This window comes from Engystomops pustulosus, chromosome 2 (genome assembly GCF_040894005.1).
Source record: "Engystomops pustulosus chromosome 2, aEngPut4.maternal, whole genome shotgun sequence".
NCBI lineage: Eukaryota > Metazoa > Chordata > Amphibia > Anura > Leptodactylidae > Engystomops > Engystomops pustulosus.
Window position 1 is genome coordinate 59,396,488 of NC_092412.1, and position 21,116 is coordinate 59,417,603.

Below are 21,116 nucleotides of genomic sequence, written 5' to 3' on the forward strand. Positions count from 1 at the left end.
CTTTGTAAGATATGGATTAAAGGACTTAAAGGGAACCTACCCCCACGATTCTACCTAAATTGGGTGGTAGGTGGATGAACGGGACGTGAGGATAGCCCTTTTTTGGGCTAATCCTCACGTCCCGGCTATCTTTTAGTAAGCGAGTATGTGGCTACTGGGGCGTGGAGTAGCCGGACATGAGGCTACACGTCGCGTCTACGCCACGCCCCAGTAGCCTCTTTTCTCCACCTACCATTTCATCTTCAGCGCGCAGCTCGTCGTAGCTGCGCGCCCTTGTCCGAGTACCTGGCGTTCTGTGCACCTAATGTGTGTAGTTGTGGGGGGCAGGATATTAGGTAATTTACCAATGTACATTTATTAATAGTTCTTCTCTGCTTCCTTGATATGTAAAGTGAAGCCTCTTGTGTTTTACCTCATCAGCCAGACATTCCTGTCCATAAAATGGCTGCAAATGGAGGATTGTGTGAACTGTCTATAAATAATCGCCAATTAGATATCACATGACCCTCCATCTGCGGCCATTTTATGGGCAGGAATGTCTGGCTGATGAGGTAAAAAGACAGGAGGTTTCACTTCAAATATATCAAGAAAGCAGTGCAGAACTACTAATAGACATTTATTGCTAAATTACCTAATATATTGTCCCCCTCACTTACACACACATTACAAAAAACATGGGATAGAGTGGCCAACCACTTTAAAGAAAATCTTCCATCAAAATCAAGCATGATGAACCTGGGACACTTACTCATAGAACCAGGCACTGTGACTGTGGTAATCTTCCTATATTTGTTATGGGGTTTACATAGAGCATCAAAATTTAGTACATACCCACCCAAGCAAGATGGCTCATTTACACTAAATTCTACGCTCTTAGCCCTGGTACTCATTTAAACCTTAACTGCCTCCTCCAATACTTAGGAAACTCTTTACATAAACCCCTCAACAATTTAGAAACACAAATTACAGATAAACCAATTTGCTAATCAATTTGGTAACCCTATATCTTCAGAAACATAAAGTAAGCAGTGCTACAACAGATGTATCAGTGTTACACTGCTGGCGTTATCAGAAACCTCCAATAAAGGTAACAGACACTTCACCGTTAGAATTGAAACGCGGGACCCTGATGTAAGAGGTCGGGCGTATTCATGAGGGGGTGGTCCGAGGCGCTTCTTCTCCCCCGGTCCACCCCGCCCACTACATAGGCCGCCGGTGACTGCCGAGCATCATGCCCCTTGTTTATGCCTGGCATTTGTCCCTATTCTGATTCTAAATGTAATTGTGAGAGGACCTATATGGCAATAATTTATTGTAATTTATTATTATGTACAATTTCCACACAGGGCCCCCTTCCTTCTAAAATTACGCTAATGAGCCTGAATGGCTACTGGGGTGGTTCCCAGAGCCCCTCCGTGTTGCAGATTAACAGGCTGTTATAATGTGCTGAACCTTGGTGTCATGAACTACAATAAAATGTTTGCTCCCTAACTTGTCGGTACTTTGTTATCCTTTTGTACTTTTAAAAGGGTAAAAGTAAAGAAGTAATATAAAAATTTGCCCACACTGTATTAGTTAATATATTTATTAAGTGCACAAATAAACAATATATTTTTACAAAACATAGTTAAACACTCCCACAGTGATATATAGTATTTGAGACTTTATACCTGGGTTATAGTTTCTGTAGTAATGGCAAGGAGAAAGCATACAATAATGTACAGTTCTGGAGCCAATTGTGGCTGAACGCAGTCATTGAAGCTTAGCTTTCAATTAAAGGAATGGAAGCTGATCTGCATGAACCTAGCCCAGCCCCTACTGTATATAGAGAAGGGCACGGTCTGCTTGTTTGATTTTATGTATATCTGCTGCTGAGAACAGTTGATCTGTATAGTATTTTAGAATGGTACAATAATTTTAGGACATATACTCTGTACTGTAAGCAGTTTTAACAAAATAAAGAAAGTTTGTCTGATCATACAGTGCGGCCATATAAAGCAGAGGTCCCCAACCTTTTTTGCACCAGGGACCGGCTTTAAGCTAGACCAGTTTTCCATGGTCCGGTGGGGGTGGGGGCGGGGCTTTGGTCATATGGGGTGGGGTTATGGAGGGGTGGAGCTTAGTGCATACTTATCATATAATTATGATATTTATAATGAGAATGTAATTCAACTTACCATAGGTTCAGAATGAGTGGGAGCACTGGGCTTGTTTTCCTGCAAAAAGACGGTCCCATCTAGGGGTGATGGGAGACAGTGAAACCCGAAGTGTGTTCCTTATGTCCAGTCTACTCCGTAATCTCGTTTTTGCTGTTGTCATGGCAGAAAACCCAGTTTCAGTGTACAGCACTGCTACTAGCACTGCTATATGCACCAGACAGCACTGTATGGGGAGGATACTTGCGGGACCTCTGTGTACAGCGCTGCTAAGTAGCAGCATTGTACATTGAGCGTCAGCGCAACACACTGAACACCGGTACCGGGAGCCGCGTCACTGAAGCCAGTCTGCTGCCCCAGCACGTCCCACATAACATGTTCTGCCGGGGGCGTGTCAGTAAGGAGAGCCTGCCGCCCCACCCTGTCAGGAACACACCATGCTGTGCAGGAGGACCGCGTCACTAAGACCCGCCCCGTGATGTACAACAGGTACCATGCTGTGCTGTGGAGGGCGCCATCACTAAGACCCGCACGACGCCCCACCCCATCCCATCCTGCATAATGTTCTCTGCCGGGAGCTGTGAGCTGTCACGGCTATGGCAGAAAACATCATAAATCCAAACAGAGCGAGCTCTGACCACGTGCAGGGCCGCGGAGTTTATCAGCTGACCGGCTGATAAACTCCAACGGCCCGGTCCTGGTCCGCGGACCGGCGGTTGGGGACCTCTGATATAAAGGATATACAGTAAATATAAAACAGCTAGATGCACTATGTCATGCAGAATTTGTTATCAGTACATTCAGGTAGGAATTGGAACAATGTATTCAGTGGTATGAACAGCGTCCATGACAATGTTCTCAATATTGGATTAATATTTAAAAACCAAGCTAAGAATGGGCTGAAAAAATACAGAAGACTCATATTTACCGATACTAAATACTGACCACAATACCAGTCTGTGAGAATGGCAAAACCTGTCTAACCTACCTCAACCACCACGATTCAATGTGCAATAAATATTCATGGAGATGTAAAATGTCTATTATATGCAGTTGACTTATGTTTTTGTCCTGCTAGACTCAATAGTCACCATTGCTATTCATTCTGCCTGAATGGATCTGTCCGACACTAAAGACTTCTAAACAGGGACACATACTGTGAATGTAGCTGTACAGTGGCCAGAGTAGGAGCAGCCTATGATGACTTATAGATCGGACAGTGATATCATTTTCTTATCTTGGCTGAGGCTTTGGTTTAAAACTGCAGCACATGCTTAATACATACTATATGACAATACAGCACCAGTAACAAATGGTTAAAAACAGATACAAAAATATAATGTAGTGTATAACTCAGCCACTAAGAAACCAGCACTGTACAAAATTATACCTTCAGTTGCTTTTTCTTACACAGTATCACTAACAGCTGTAAGTAATATACAATTTGTGAGGCCTACAGGTATAAAGTGACTTTAGTGTCCAACATCTGTGGTATAAAGGCTGCCATTGTACAATACCCACTCTGACAGAACAAGGAGGAATTTCAGTGGAACCTCACAGATTAGCACTGTCCTCTCACTAAGACTCAGTTCACACTACTGTTTCAACCTTTGTTCCTTATCTCCGCTAAAAAAGTAAAGAACTAAGTTGTTAGCTTACACTAGTTAGATATGACATGTAAATCACTGATTTGTCAAAATATATGTTAAAAGAGAACTATAACTGACATGTCTTTAGTTATGTTCAGTTTATTTATCTTCTTTTTAAACAGAGATAAACAGAAATGTTGAGGGTAGTGTGAACTGAGCCTTATAGATGCAGTTCTGATACACACAAACATATGCTTGTCCGGGTTGCATCCGGATGAAAGACTGCAAAGTATAGGACATGTAGGATATTGGTCACGCTGCACTGCGACACAGAACTGTGACACAATTTCATAGACCTCTATGATCTGGCCGGCAATTTTGTTGTAAGATCATGGTTCCCATAACGGACGTGTACATGAGACGTAAGGGGTGGTTGAGCAGAGTCCCTAATTAGTAGTTCACACCGACTGTGATGCCTTCCTACCCTGCCACACCAGAGCCTGGGACCTAACAGTAGCCACAGGTAGATTTAGATAATACTGAAATAATGGTGGAAGGGTAGGTGCTCTCTTTTATTGCCTATTGCATACATCATCCTATATAATCTTCCAATTCCTAGGAGTCCGAAGTTAAAAGTATTAACCTTTAGCCAAAATCAGTAGTTGTCCCTCATAATAATGGCTACAGCAAGTCAGGGTTTTCTTCAAGTAACAGACCCACATGGATAATGAGCAGTCTGCTGAAAACAAACATTGACATATTGCTTTTATACAGGGAAAGAGAATGAAAACCATATTTAAGAAGATAAGTTTATTATTACATTTAAAGGGTTTTCCGTGACCACATGATCATCAAAAATTCTCTGAAACATTATAATACAGGCCAAATTCAGCACCAAATGTGATTTGAAAACATGAAAATCCTAATTATTTTATCGCACCAGTAATATTCATAAGTGTACAGATCTATAAGCCATCTATAATTGTATTCCAGGAACCATCTTTTTTTTTTTCCTTTGACATAGTTGTATGAGGGTTTGTGGCACTAGTTGTCCTCTGCTTTGTATGGCAGTAGCACCATTTTAGAATATCTAGGAAGTATTAGATTTTTTCATGCGATTTATTTTTATGGCATTCATCGTGTGGAAATATAAAAATATAAATAAAATATAAAACTAAAATGTATTCCGTGGGATATTACAATATTAAATTCCAATATCTATTTTATTGTTCCACCAATGAAGCTGTATAAGGTCTTATTTTTCTGCAGGCAGAGAAAAATATTTACTGGCAATATTTAGGGTACAAAACTCTTTTTCAGAATTTTATTTTACTTTTTTAGCATGAATAAAGCGCAGTTATTGCAGTAGTTGAAGACAGATGAGCAACCATGAAGGGCTTAATGCACAGCATTGGAATAAGGCTGTTCAAGAGAGACAAGCAAACCCAAACAGCAGCCTTATGTCCACCTAGCCAATCACAGCCACAGTTCCTGGGAGCATAAAGCTACCTGACTGACTGATCTGCAGCCTATCAAGCAACATGTCCGGGTTAGGCAGATGTGCTGAACGGTGGAAGTCGAACCTAAAGTTTGGGTCCGCTCATCTCTACTGTTGAAATAATGATTGTTACTGGCCATTAAGGAGTTACAGGAAATCTACCAAAGTCAAGCATGATAAACAAGTGACTCTTATCATAGGTCCAGGCACTGTAACTGTGGCAATTTGTTATCCATCGCCTCCTTTCTTCTAAAAATGATGCTAATGAGCCAGAAGAGGCGGGTGCCAGAACTTGATGCCAGTGCCAGTGCTGATGCTGATGAAGCAGAGGGGGAGACAGTGAAACAGCATGTTAAGCCAGACCATAGAGGGCCTCTGGCTCATTAGCATAATTTGGAACATTGCTTTTAGAAGGAAGGAGACCATGGATAACAATTATAAGATTACCACAGTCACAGCGCCTGGATCCCTATGAGTAGGTATCCCTGGTTTATCATGATGGATTTTTATGGTAGATTTCCTTTAATTTCCACAAATCCACAAATAAAGACTGCTTGCAATTTAAATGTGCAGTGCTGCCCCTCACTCACTAATACTGGAACTAGTTGTCTCTATGAATTGGGAAATTCCAGTCAAACTGCAGCAAAAACTTACAATACAGCGGATATACCAATACATAATCATAAAGTCAATGTTACATAGTAGAATTAAATGAGCTAGTGATAGTAAATAGTAAAACAATGAGCTTGTCCGGGGTTCAGAAGGATAATCACCAGACAGGTCTACGCTGACATTAGAAGTTCCCGGCAGGCTCCACTTTTACTTCAGTCGTCATCATCATGATGAAAACGAGGCTTTATATATTCCTTGTACATGGAATATAATACTCCTAAATCAGGAAAAATAGATCATTTACATGGAGAATTGTTTTTGAAAAATATAATTAATTTATAAGATATATTTATATATAAATTCATATTTAATATATAAAAAGAAATAGTGGGTCAATCCAATAGCAACTGACCCCAACATGATTGACATTACCATTATTGTATATATTTTTAAAAAAATTCTGCTGCTTATATATTGTTAAAAGGGTTTAAGAGGTTTTTAAAGGGGTTTTCCCCATGAAGCCCAACTTGCTGATCAGTGGGGGTCAAGGGACCTGAAAAACACTTTTGGAATAGTGACCCATTATCCTTAGTTTTTCTCTCCCGTAGTTAACCCTGTAACACCGACATACACATCACCATTACTGCAGGGTCCATGAAACCTTTTAATTTTATTTCTTGTGCGCCAATGATAAAAACTACAAAGGTTACGTTAAACAACGCTCAACCTACCAAAAGTCATAGCACCGACTACAAATCCTTGGGCACCAACTCTCATGTGAATTATATGTACAGACATCTTTTGGTCCCCACGGCTGCGGATTTTGTACAAGCCGTAAGCCACCACAGCCAGGAAGCCGGCCATCCCTGCAAGAAAAGGGCAAAGCAAAAAATTACAAGGTGTATTAAAGTCTGTGTGACCAGAATCCTCAACAAACACAACATAATAACCGAGCGTGTCATGACTTGTCAAGATCATTCAACATACAGGGGGGGGATTCAGCTATTTTTTTATGACAGCATTCTGTCGTTATTTACATGAAAGAACACCTTGTATCACAGTTCTTAGACACAATGGTGCACCAAAAAGGGCATGTCTTTGGGAAAAGGGGAGTGGTCTCCTAAAAGTGGGTGTGACCAACAGTATGTTGCAACTTGGCAGATTTTTCTACTGAACTAATGGAAGATGCAAAGTATAACAGGTTGGTCTTAAACTACTCCAGACTTCAGATCTAATACCAGACATTTTAATAAATTTGATGGACTCTAACTTTGCGCTTGCTTCCTTTGAGACACTTTTGATAAATCTGCCCCATTGAATTTACCAGTTCAAACAACCTCCAACACAAGTCTGTGAAAGGTTTAGCTGCATTTAATAAAATTAATGTATTTTTAGTGACCATGTTGTGGTCAAAGCCCTGGAAATGAACTGTTGTCACTTGTAAAGCTTCGGAGGATCATGCATTTAATGCGAGTTGGGTTTATCAGAGGCCAGTTTTTACCAATAGACTGACAGGTGCAAAATTACGCATAGAAATTAAAATAAGGATTAAAGTGCATTAACTTGACCTTCATACACACATCTACACACTATTAAAGCAATAAAAAAAGTTTTATGGCTGTAGTAGAATGTAAAATGTCATATAAAATGCATTCTCTACTTTATGGTTCCAATGAAAGTGTAATATAAAAGGACTCCACAACGTATATGAAGGGCTAGTTAGTTACTAAATCGGGCAGAGGTAAGCGTTAATAACACCAAACAAAGTAAAGCATGTACATAACCATTTTTGTGGTCGTGATATGGCCGCAGAAGTTGCCCCCATAGAGGTCTATTACACTGGGTCACTGGTCGGTGAGCACACATTGTCTCACCGCACCGTTACCGAGCTGGGCAACCACACCGCAAAAGTTAGGTACTATCCTGCCCAGATTTGTGGTGCAGCCAGTCAACTTCCTATGGAGATGGAAAGGAGTGAGCAGCCCCCTCCTCCACCTTTCCAAAAACGGGCCATAAACTGGTTGTGTGCATGAGGCCTAAGTAATAATTACCAGCCTTCTGCCATGGTCTTCCCCATTGGTTGTGCCAGTGCTGCAGCAGAGAATTTCCAGTAAATGCAGAGTCATCACTGCAGCCACTGACTTTAGCAGTAAAAGGCCAGTGATTATTAATTGGACAAAGTTGCATATACTCCCTGACTACTTAGTTCCCACAGCTGACGCTGCAGCTCAACCTCTTTGTGTGACATCAAAGATCACATTCTTAGATGCTTGAATTCTTGGTTTGCTTAGCATAATATTCTGCTAAGTATAATAATATTCTGACAAGTATGCTGCAGTTATACATTGAATGGATATAACATCAAACTCTCTTCTCTTCTACAGGTATAGATCTCGATTGCTGAATCCATTTTCACCCATCTACTGTGTCTTTAAATCCACTCTCACTTTCTACAATGATATATAGCTGTTAATTACCCTAATATTGTATGTGTCCGTTTTGACCCTTTTCTGTCCTACGTGATTTAATCTTCATCTATGCCTCTCATACTCGATTTGGTCTTCTCCTGACCATCTTCAAAATTTAATATCTAATTTTACCAATTCTTCCTTTCCAACTTTCAGACCATAACTTCCTTTCTTTTATTTTCAATAATCCTTCACCTTCTAAGAACCCTTCCACCCATCATTCATACCAGAATCCATGTACAATAGATACTCATCAACTCACAGAAACCTTACAGTCTGCACCCCCATCTCCTCTTTCACCAGTCCAAACCTGGCTACTAACCACTATAAATCACACTGTCAGAAATGCGCTAAATGAGATGGCGCCACTCACTATTCACAATTTTCAACACAGATGCAGGCAACCATGGTACACCAAACAAACTCGTTTCCTTCGGCAGTGCTCTAGGATTGCCGTACGTCTGGAGAAAAGCAGACTTTTTACACTTCAAATTTATGCTTAAAACATACAACTCTGCCCTTAACCTTGCTAAACAGGTATATTTTACTAATCTAATATCCTCTCTAACAACCCCAAAAGCCTCTTTGATATTCTTCACTCCTTACTAACACCAAAGCTGCAGCCACCTGTCACAGACCTTGGTGCTGAAGATCTGGCCACCTACTTTAAGGATAAAATTGATTGTATTCACCAGGAAATAATTGCTCAATCCTCTCACCCCACTATTCCCCTTCCCATCTCCAAACTCCTGGAACGCCTGGTCTATTCTCGACTAACCCGCTATCTCTCAGCTAGCTCCCTCCTTGACCCTCTGCAATCTTGGTTTTCTTCTTATCTCTCTGACTGCACTTTCGTCTCCTTTTCTGGATCTCTCTCTTCTCATCTTCCTCTCAGTGTCGGGGTTCCTCAGGGCTCTGTCGTAAGTTCTATACTTCCCCCATCTGACAAACCATCAGCAGATTTGGTTTCCAGTGTAATCTCTATGCTGATGACACCCAGCTGTATACTTCTGCATGTCACAGCATCCCTGCCTTAATCCAGAACACTAGTGAATGTCTCTCTGCTGTCTCTAACATCATGTCCTCTCTCTTCTTGAAACAATCTTTCTAAGACTGAACTTCTTGTCTTTCCACCATCTACTAACTTACCTAACCCTGACTTTCAATCTCGGGCACCAAGGCAGCAGGCCCCCTGTCTTGGGGATGTGCTGGACTCTAACTTCTCCTTTTCACCATATATTCAATCTCCTGCTCACTCTTGCCGCATGCATCTCAGAAACATCTCCAGAATCCGAACATTTCTGACAACTGAAACTTCTAAAATGCTAATTGTTGTTCTTATTCAATCTCAACTAGACTACTGTAACTCCTTACTAATCGGTCTTCCACTCACTAAACTCTCTCCTCTACAATCTATTCTTAATGCAGCAGCCAGGCTCGTCTTTCAGACCAAACCCTACACGGATGCCTCAAGGTTGTGCCAATCACTGCACTGGCTGCCAGTCTCCTTCCTTCACATGCTCTTCGATCTGCCAGTGATATTAGATTAATCTCTACCTTAATTCGAACCTCTTGTGCACTTCTCCAGGACTTCTCCCGAGTCGTTCCAATTCTCTGGAATGCCCACCTTCCAAAGCTCCCACATGCTCTTAAAACCCATCTCTTTAAGCAAGCCTATCACACTCGCTAACTGCATGAAACATAACTCTCCCTTTACTAATCCATCCTATCTCCTGCCTGTTATCCGGCAAACAACTGATATATACCAATATATAAAGATGATCATTATTATACCCAGGTGTGTGCGTTACACACTTCATCCTGGACTACTATCAGCTGAAATTATTCCCCCCACAGGCCTTGGGGAGTCAGCAAACAAGGGCATGGTCAAAACTTTAACTATCCCTTCCTGCCCGTGTCAACTTAGTCCAAACGGTTCTCCTACGTAAGATCTGGTACCTTCAGTTCCAGTCACCAGTGTATATACTGTGCCAATTCTTCCAGAAGCTTCATAGTTGCATAGCCCTATTTATTTGGGGAGGGTCAGGATAGCCGCCAGCTTGCAGTTTCGCTCCTGGGAGGAGGGGGTTTCCAAATTTTAAGCTATACTATTGGGAGGCCCAGTTGTCCCACTTTCCTTGGAAGTTCCACCTATTCTAATGTACATACATCACCTAAACATCTCCTATTTGGAGGGGTTGAAGGACCAGAGGGACGTCCCCCTTGATGTGCCATCTCCTTCTGTTTTGCTGGCAAGAGTTTGCTTCCACTACTATACCACTCGGCTTGACAAGTACACCCCTTGGTGGAATAACCCAGCTCTTTCTGAACTTTCCCTGTTGCCTGATGGGGCTAGATGAAGCGCCAGGGGTGTGTCCCATGTGGAGGATGTCTGCGTAGAAGGAATCCTCAGCTCATTTTAGCAGTTAAAGGATTCCTATGTCTTGCCGAACTCTTTCCACCTGTTATATCTTCATCTCCTCAATGCCATAAAACACACAGTTTCTGGGTGACCAGTTAGTAATCACAACTTAATCAACCTACCTGTATGTATTGGAGTGTGGGAGGAAACCAGAGTACCCGGAGGTAACCCACGCAAACATGGAGAGAACATACAAACTCTTTGCAGTTGTTGACCCTGGAACTTGAACCCAGGTCCCCAGCGCTGCAAGGCTGAAATGCTAACCACTAAGCCAAAGTACAAAGAGTTACTATCCACTCACATCAAACGAACACCTGCACTGGCGAGGGTAAGGTTGGAGAGGGACCTCGGTCCTTTGATGGACAAGAAGTGGGATCCTGCCCTCTCTTCGCCTAAGCTGATCTCCCCCAATCTGGGGGACAATACCTAACTACTAGTAGGGTTAGCAGATTTTGCCCTGGGTTTTCGGACCCCGGGTACCTTGTTTCACTTAATATGGTCCTGCCCTGTGGGTAGAGGGTTTGCAAGTTTTTGTACGATAAAATGGGACTGTCCCTGACGACCCCATGCTCCCTCTCTGCGCAACTGGATCAAGGCAGTGAATAACGACCTCCCACTTAAAGAGTGGCTATTTATTCACTGGAAGAAGGATTGGAGGTGCCACGTCACCTGGGACAAATGGCTTGATTCCCGCTTTACTATGGTTTCCCAAATTCGATCCTAGTCACATGCTCTCTGATACGTATGGGTATTTCTCACCCTTATCTAGTTACACCACTAGAGGCGGCCCTGGGGTGGGAATATGGTATACTCGGACCCATTGTTGTGCAGCGCACTCTGCACCTGTAGGATTGTAAACATCCTTGATGTTTCTACATGTTCTTTTTTTTCTGTTTGCCGTGAAGACTATCCAGCTATGTGTGAGGACTGAGTCTGCATACTGTATAACTGTATGCTGATCTCTGTATTTTTTGCTTTTATGCAGGGTCCTGTGAGACCACTATTTATTTGCTGTATCTGCCCTATGTACTGTATTTCCAAATATCCTTTAATAAAGTTTATTGTTCATTTAAAAAAAAGGCAAGGGATTTGCTGCAGTGTTGTCACTATAAATGGGCAGGTCACTAGAGCAGGAGATGGGGGGGACCAGACTGCTGTAAGAAGAAGGCATTATCAGGGTGTACTAGACACTATTTATACAAGATCATCACGTCAGTCAGTACTGTGCTGAAATAAATTGTGGCAGTAAAAGTAATATTACATAATGCAGTAAACAAAGGGTGCACAACATTTCTCTTCGTCTTCTCAGGAAGTTGTGGCTGATGCCACCAAACACACCAGACCAGGATGTGTTTGGCAACGCCAACCAGCAACCCCCACCCCTAAGCCAAACTGTGGCTTATGCCCACACCCCTCCCCCCGGCCAGACTGTGGCTCATGCTGCTGACCTCCCCAAATTTTGTGTGTGTGGGGACGGGGGTAATTCTTAGATTTTTTTTACATTCTTTTTTAATTGAATTTGTGTGTTTGTAATTTTTAGGTGTTTTTTAGGGACTCTATATGTAACAGTGATCTTAAGGAAACATCCCATTGGATCACTGTTATCAGTGATCTGTATACAGACGCCACGGGATCCCTCTTCAGGCACAGCACTCAGTAGGAACGCTGTATTCAGGGGCTGCTGTGATAGGAGACTGATGATATCAGACCCGTCACAGTAAAGGATCAGGCTGTCCGTGTGACACTCAGCACACATCGTACACAGGGCACATAGACGGCGCGCTCACTACACAGGGCACATAGACTATACATTCCGGCTCAGCAATCATACACATGCATTATTATGTAAATATCAGATGAGTTTCTCTAATAGAAACATGGTGCCATTACCCTGGAAACTGACAGTAACACAAGCTACTATTACCATATTTTTCGGCCTAAAAGGCGCACTGGACTATAAGGCGCACCTCTAATAAATGCCTGCTAATACATTTAGGTTTATATATAAGGCGCAGGATCAAATGCAGTACCTAAAAATGACCAGCAGGTGGCAGACCTGTACACAGTTCAAGCCAGCTACACTTCCCTGGAAACTTGTCTTCAGCGTGTCAGAGAGCTCCGATCTCAGAGGTATGGGCTGCTGGGGGTTAATGCAGGGTGATGCAGCAGGGGTTAAGCGGTCTCCCTCTGCCACTTCTCCTTCCCTCCTCAGCCAGGGTGTTATTCCTGTGGGGTTCCCTGTGGCTCCTTCTCTTTCCCCTGTTACAGGGCTGTCAGGTATGGGGGATTTCTTACTGATGATGATGATTGCCTCGTGGTCGGCACTATGGCAGCTCCGGTCTCTCCATGCTAGGGGAGGGCAGGATGGGCACAATGTTAGTTGTGGTGCCAGGGCACTTCAGAAGCTAGGGACCCTGTATACTGTGTGGGAAGGTGCAGGAAATTTCTGGGGATGGAGCTATTAAACACTGGTAAATGTACAGTACATCTTGTCTGTAGTACATTTCTGTATAAGTTCATATATAAGGCGCACTGGCCTATAAGGCGCACCTCTGATTTCAGAGAAAATTAAAGGATTTTTGGTGCGCCTTGTAGGCCGAATACCGCACCACAGTGTGAACACACGCACACAGCCTGTACCTCCCCTGGTGACCAGCACCTCCGCTTCCATGCGAATCACGGCAGGGACCGGTGATGTCAAGGTCATGTGACCGGGCAAGTTGAGGGGGGGGGGGGTAGAGCTGGATGGAGAGTAGTGAGGATCTGCAGGGACATCTTTTTACCCCCTTACCTTTCCTGAGTACAGAGCTCCCACGGATCATGTGTCCTGCTAAGCGATCCGCCACGCGGTGCGACCCCGCTACTGATATTTCCCTTCTTTGCAGCGCGCGCTGGACCGCTCAGCCTTTGTGCTATTGGGAATATTTGGCAAGCGTTCTTTTAAGCAATAATTTTGGGGGGTAATAGCGCCACATCATGCGTCTATGACGTGTGGTGAGGCGTTAACGCAACCTCTGCAAGATCTGTATATTGATGGACTACGGACATCGCTGAGCAACAAGATAACATTTTCCTATTTATATGCCAAGTTGTAACCGTCACATGAATAGTGAAGGCATGCCATCTTTTATTTACACTCTGAACAGATAACGGGGCTATTTTAGTACTTTCAATCCTATTACCCTGAGACACTTCATACACTAAGGCTTTACAAACATACAACGTGTAAAATATCGGGCCGAAAGCAATGGACCTGTGGTTCTGTGGCCCATGGGTCATTGGCATGTGAGGTCCACTCATGGGCGCATTAAAGTATTAATGGACTGCCCCAGGCACAAACATAGTAGGAAACTACTCCAAAATTTGGAGCTCAGGCAGTCTCCTCATACACACACACACACAGGTCCATGGAAACCACGGTCATATGTGTAAGGTCATTGAAATACATGAGGCTGGGTGCTATCATTTAAAGCAACAGCTAGCGCACAGCCAATAATACGTTTGTGTGCATCCAGCTTTATAGTGTAGAACTGGGCATTACATACTTTTTGTATTCATATATGAAATACAGCTCTGATTGTTCTGCAAAAAGGAAATATCGGTGGATTGTAGCCAATTGACTTTCTTTTGAATACACTGTGGTAGACACAGCCCGAGGGCCAAGAGGCCCTTGACACCTAAAATTGTTGGAAAAAGATGGAGGTCTCTCCACTCCTTAGCATGCACAGCCCATACCTTGCATGGCGGCTATGCTTGGTATTGAATGGGACTGAGCTACAAACAGCCATATGACAAATGGACATGACAATACTGGTCTATGAAGTGAGGGTGCCTGGTGTCTTATGGATAGGTGATCAATATTTTAATCTCCAAATATCAATTTAGGTAAAATTCCACAGCGGAGGGAGTAATATTAAGTAAATCTTTAAATTTAAAGAAATCTGTCCATGGTCATGTGTTGAACAGGCAGGTGCACAGGCAGTGTCACAGAGAGCAATCAGAGACATGTGATATATAACGATACATGAAGCTGTGTGACCATGGACAGATTTCTTTCTACTGCAAGTAAACATACAAACTTACTATAGAAGGACAGCAATCAGAGAGCTAGAAAACAATGAGGAATTTATACAGAAAGTGTTATGGAAAATTTTTATAACTTTTCTTATAGAAACCATAATAATTATTTGCTGAAAGTGGAAAACACCTTTAATAACCTAGATATTGCTCTTTAGCAGCACTCGCCTCCACCATATGCTTGCTGTAGCTGCAAATAAGATTTGCATGCTGAAAGGTGACATATGGCAAGATTTCTCAAGATTTCTTCTGACATGTATTTAACACAAATTTAACTTCTGGTGCTTGCGTTCTGCAAGAAATCACCGCAGAACCCCAAAATTTCTATATGAAAAAAACTATGCCACAAGTTCCAAAGATCCAGGAGTCACATGATTGCCGGGTCTGCAGGGTTAATGAGAGCTGTTGTGTCTGATCACCGTCACACACTAGGAAATTCATTTATAATGGTTATTCTGAGTTAATTCGAAAAATATATATTTCATATTATATTACAAAATAAAATCTTTTTCCCAGTTTTTGTAACCTTACTCCTAAAAAAACTAAACAATATATAGAATTTTTTTAAACTATCCCCATGTGCCTCGAAAAAAAAATGACGAAAATTATTTTAATTGGTTGTCTGGGTTTAAATCGAAAACATAACCAACCAGGAAAGCAAGAAAGAGCTTCTACTTACCTTCGCATGCGCTCCCGTTGTCCTGCGCCATCTCCAGTCAGTGCCCTGCCTCTGTTTGTTTACCGAAGCAGGGAACTTCGACCCGACCACTGCCGCGCACTGGACACAGCATTAGATTAGATGCAGGTCCGGTCTAGTAGATATATCAGAGTAGTAGTCACCACCACTCCAGATACAGCAAAAGGTAGTGTTCGGCAGGACAGCTGCAGCAGCGTACAATCCTACTGCGTCACAGCCTGTGAACTTGCAGCCATGAAGAATGATGTAAAGGTAGAAACAATCGCAATTACTGGCATACAAGCCCTGATAAATCTCCCCAATATAAGCAGATTAGTGTACATCTCAAAGCCAACAAGACATTTTTTGGAAATTAAACTGATGTCAGTGCCATTTGTCAGGCTAAGATCAGTGCTAATTAAATATATGTATAATTAATGTTTTCTAAGTAAAGATTATTAGAAATATCTGTCTAATTACAATAAAGATAAAAGGCTGAAAAACACAGTAGCTGGAAATAATTGCTGTAAACAACAAATCAGTCCAGTTTTCAATCCAGCTCATGTTCATGTTCAGGCTGGAGGTGGCCCTCAGGCCGCACAATGCCCAGGTCTTCTCTTGATAAACCATCAATAGATGACACCTGGTCTCCAGTCAGCTCTCCAGTCCTATGGAAACACTGCACAGGGCCAAAAGCTGAGGATGGGCCATAAATATAATTGTTTGCCCAAACTAAATTACCGGGAAATATACAACTGCAGACAGTGATGTTTCCCATCTACAAACAAGAGTTACATATTAAATGGTACATTACTCCTTCTGCAGCGGCAGGTCCCTAAACCAGGTCCCTAAAACAGTGACAGCTGTTCTTATTCATTCTTCAATGTGCACAGAGACCAAATTATACAGTGTACTACATGATAAAAATATAATACTTTACCTATAGGAACAAAAGGTGACTCCTTAGACTTTTGGATCAGTTTCCCAGATGTTGAGACCTTTTCTTGCGGTTTCCATTCGTCAGAAGACATGTTTGCTTTCTGTGTGAAAGAGGAAGAAAACTGATAAAAATATTATTGCTCTTCATTCTATCCATTCATCTCAATTACCTTTCTGAAACATTACACATCTAAATCTATAGTTTGTAAGGCCCAGTTGACAACTATGTTAGAGGGGGTTCATATGTGCTATCCATTATAGAATAGTGTAATGGAAACTAGAAACGTTAGAGCATCCCATCTCCATAGTGTTACACGTGTATCAGGGTCACTTCCACTATGCTGAGATGATTCATAATGGGAAATATAACACAGGCTCCTGCACTGTGAAGGGCAAAAGAGAAGCTGCCAAACTCAAGTGGGCTGGCAACATAACGCACAACCTATTAAAATACCAATAAAAACACTAAACAATGGTAGGGGTCTCGTTTCAAGAAATGAGATACAATACAGGTAGAGAACAAGTACTGTAGCTGTGGATATATTGTTTTAGTATAAACTTTGTGTTATAACCTTTCAGTAAAGACTTTGTGCACTTATAATAACAAAAACCGCAAATAAACCTCAGGCCCTAACTTGTCACATAACAGCTACAAAAGAAATACTTAGAAAAACGAAAGTTCTACTGCAGAAAGAAAAGTGTGTGTGTGTGTGTTTGTTGAAATAAAGTTTTATTTATAGCAGTAGCTATATTCTAATATTAGTACTCAATATTATTATTAAAATCTAAGTAACCTAATAAAAAAAGGCTGAATAATAGAAGAATATGGTGAAAACAACAAGTGACCAAAAGGTAAATATACCACCGGACCTTAGTGCTGAACTGGTGGGATGTACAGGTCATTGCCGATATCAGTGATTTCTCTTTGCTTCCTCCATAATGGGGATCATTTACTATGGGTCGTGCTGTGCACTTTAGTCGGGCTGTTCATGTTCTTCATAGCTAAAACGGCTTGCACAGGTAGTTAAGAAGTGTCTGCGCCACTTTTGTGTTGCGGCTGCGCTGGCTTCCATGTGACACAAATCAGGGGGGGTGTGGTCGGTCTGACAGATTTGGACTGAGCGCGGTATTTAACATTCAAATTGTGTCACACGGCCTATGTTACAGAAGCACCACAAAAAAGATGGTGAACTCTGTCGGCCCCGAGTGGGGGAAGCGACACATTCATGATTTTGGGCAAACGATCTTAGTGAATAGCTGCATGCGGCATTATACACGGACAATGCACTTTCTGTGAACTTGAGTGACCGGGTAAGTAAATGTTCCCCACTATGTTTATTTAATTGGACAGCCAATTTCACTTATATTTTTTATCACATAGCAGGTGTTTGTTACTGAATAATAACAGTATATATTATTTTAATTCCTAGATCAGAATACAAACATTTAAACATCGAAACCAGTTAGCAAATAACCCTGCATCTCACCATTTAAAGGGAAGGGAATAATGAAGGGTAATCCTGCAGCTCCCTGGTCTGGCATTGTACTAGTTACTGTCCTCAAGTGACCGGGCTGCTTACACGCTGTGAGGTAGGAAGTGTGACAGGCCGTATCAGCAGCTGCTACACTGCACAGGCCTGACGGAGATTGTGCAACAGCCCAGGCCCCTGCAATTGTCAATACAGTGGACATTGAAGTATAGATGCAGTTACCGTGATGACATATAAATCCTATTGCTGCAGACAGCCCTACACTCCAGATCTGTTTTGTAAATGGGGACATCAGCATCCTCCGTTGCCAGATCCTAACCACTGGCCTATGAATACTAATCAGGCAAAAACATATTATATTCAATTGGCACCAATGTACCGGTGATCAAACCCTTTATTATTTGTATCTAATGTGTAGGAATGGGGTGCAGAAGGGAAAGACACATATAAAGGGCTTATCTTGCATTGCAGTGATATGTGACTTGCCCTCGTGTCATTCACCAGCTCTGTCGTTGACTCTAGTAAGTAAACTGGAAATATTTTATGATGTTTTTGTTTGGTAGAAATTTATACCTAAATATTTTAATACATGAAAAAGGAAATGCAGAGAGGAAGTAGAGATGGGCATAAAATAACCAATATTCATCAATTTATCAATTTCACGTCTGGTCAAACTACAGGCAGTCCCCGGGTTACATACAAGATAGGGTCTGTATGTTTGTTCTTAAAGTTGAATTTGTATGCAAGTCGGAACTTTATACTTTATCACTGTAACCCCAGCCAAATTTTTTTTGGTCTCTGTGACAATTGGATTTAAAAAATGCTGGATTGTCACTAGAACCAGGAATAGTAATAAAGCTTCATTACAGACACCAGTGATAACTGTTATAGCTGTTTATTGTAGTCTAAGGCTAAAGTACAGTAAATTCCCAACATCCAGAGGTCCGTTTGTAACTACGGGTTGTATGTAAGTCAGGTGTTCTTAAGTAGGGACCGCCTGTATATGGGATCACATTTTGCATTAAATTGGGGGACGGTTTCGGTGTGAATCACAATGTGCAGGGGGATAGGACTGACCTTCATGTGTATATATGAGGATTATATAGGTGCTGTAATTAAAAAAAACTATCATACAGCTGTGACCTGTGTCCTGTTCACACATAACATCAACACCCTGAATAAAGGTGCACTCCTATGAGATAGCACCCATGTTTTATAGCCTTGCACCCCGCACAGCCAAGACTGACAACTGTGGAAGTCACACAGGACTATGTGTCCACATGTCATACACTCACAATGTACTGAAGAACTACAAGTCCCAGCATTCCCTGGCAGACAGTCTCACGGGTTCTGCACCTGCAATAACTTACAACACTATAAAGTCATATATAACGCATAACATCCCGTGCATCCGTCTCTGTGCCCCTGGAGATGACATAACGCGGTTACAAGGTCAGGACCCACCTGGCGCTGCCTCTCCTGTGCCCGGCGCTGACTGCTGCGATCTGATGCCAAGGAGGAGATCTACTGCGCAGTCAACTCAGGTCACACACAGCTGCCGGGATCCAGTGACGTCACCGGAACAACGCAGCCAATGGGGAGGCGTGAGGCTTGTATGCTAGCGCAGCCCCGCCTCACCTGTGTATGCCAGGCCCAGGCCTCACACACATTACTGTAGTACATGATGGACCTGTATATTATACATACAACCTGACTGTGACTGGCGGTGCTGGGGCTTGTAGAAGAATGCAGAACCTCCCCCAGCAAGTGCCAGCATGCTGACCAGTGCAATGGTATGGGTGGTGTTTGGATTGTACTTGGTTGGTGGGCTACAAGATAAGTTGGGGCTTTTAATGTGGGCAATTAAAGGGGACATTATGGGGGAGGTGTATTAGTGCTTTATCATTTTACTGGCATGGAAACGCCAAAATATTGTTAAAAATAATTGTGATTTTTAGGCTGGGTTCACATCATATTTTCTGTATAAACATATGCAACACCACTGCCGATGTATAGGGTAGGTAGTTGTTAGGAATAGTGCCCTCTCCATGTAAGGCCGCAGTCACACGTTCAGCTAGGTGTCCGTTCATAACGCGACGCTAGTGCCCAGGGGTGGTCCTCGGCCCGAACGCAAATGCGTTTCCAGGGACTGCCCCCCCCCCCCGTGCGATAGCGTTGCGTTATGAACGGATACCTAGCGGAACGTGTGACCGCGGCCTTAGGAGCTGCCTAGGGAGACCGCCCATCCCTTTAGGAGATCAACGAAAGTGGTAAACTTAGTAATTGCATTGTGAAGCCACTGCCTCGTAAGGCAAGAGTTGAGAGCATCCATTTTTGACAGGTTTGACCAATTATCTTAATTCAAACTGGTCAAAAACGCACACGTTTTTTGACAGACTGCTTAAAAACAGGCCAAAAACCAGTTCAAAACGCCACGTGTGCCAACACCCTCAGGTCGCGTTGACACGTTGCATTTCGGCCTGCGTTTGAAACACATTACAAAAGCTGAGGAGAGGTGATTTGCCTAATTACATTACTGTTAACGTTTCCGTTCACAAAACGCATTCTAAGCGCAATGTTAACGCATGAGTTAACAATACGTAATAGTACGTCAAGCTTCTGTCGGCTATATATTTAAGCCGACACCCGCCTCTAACACCCGCGATCGGAGATTTCACGCTGACCGCGGCGTGTCAGGGGCATTTAGCTGGAATCGGACCCCCCCCCCCCCCGCGGCGCTTACCGGGGGGGTCCGCTGCTCCAATGCCAGTGCCCGGGGCTGCGTGATCTGCTTCCGGGGAGCCGGGTCCGTGCCTTCTGGCAGGACCCGGCTGTGACACACTGAGCATGCGCATCTGTATTAGGTGAAGAATAGCTTGAACAAGCGATCAGTGGATCACTTGTTCAAGCTAACCTGTAAAAGTAAAGAAAAAAAGTAAAAAACACTAATTCAACACACTTTTGAATAAAAAGAATTAATTAAAGTCCCCTAAACACAAACATACACCTATCTAATAAAGTGAAAAAACCTGAAAATCACCAAAATACCCCACATATTTGGTATAGCCGCGTCCGTAACAATCTGTACAATAAGTCAGAAACATTATTGGACCCGCACGGTGAACGGCGTAAAAACAAAACACGAAAAACTCGCTAAAAATGTAAATTTTCATAAAATCCCTTCACAAA

General features: G+C 42.6%; 1 protein-coding gene across 1 annotated transcript; it reads right to left on the bottom strand.

Annotated features, from left to right (window-relative positions):
- Window positions 1-1,569: 1,569 nt before the first annotated feature.
- On the bottom strand, window positions 1,570-19,545 carry LOC140117766 (HIG1 domain family member 1C-like). The gene is made up of 4 exons (XM_072134812.1): window positions 19,392-19,545; window positions 16,439-16,538; window positions 6,587-6,721; window positions 1,570-6,132 (listed from the first exon to the last, which is right to left on the bottom strand). The coding sequence occupies exons 2-4, from the start codon at window positions 16,527-16,529 to the stop codon at window positions 6,068-6,070; spliced, it is 291 nt and encodes a 96-aa protein (XP_071990913.1). The 5' UTR covers window positions 16,530-16,538; window positions 19,392-19,545; the 3' UTR covers window positions 1,570-6,067.
- Window positions 19,546-21,116: the final 1,571 nt, after the last annotated feature.

Coding starts and splice junctions, on each gene's coding strand:
- LOC140117766 (XM_072134812.1), bottom strand. CDS start 16,529: ATGTCTTCTGACGAATGGAAACCGCAAGAAAAGGTCTCAACATCTGGG. Junction 6,722..16,438: donor GTCACCTTTTGTTCCTATAG/GTAAAGTATTAT, acceptor CTTTTCTTGCAG/GGATGGCCGGCTTCCTGGCT. Junction 6,133..6,586: donor AGTCGGTGCTATGACTTTTG/GTAGGTTGAGCG, acceptor TTCCTGATTTAG/GAGTATTATATTCCATGTAC.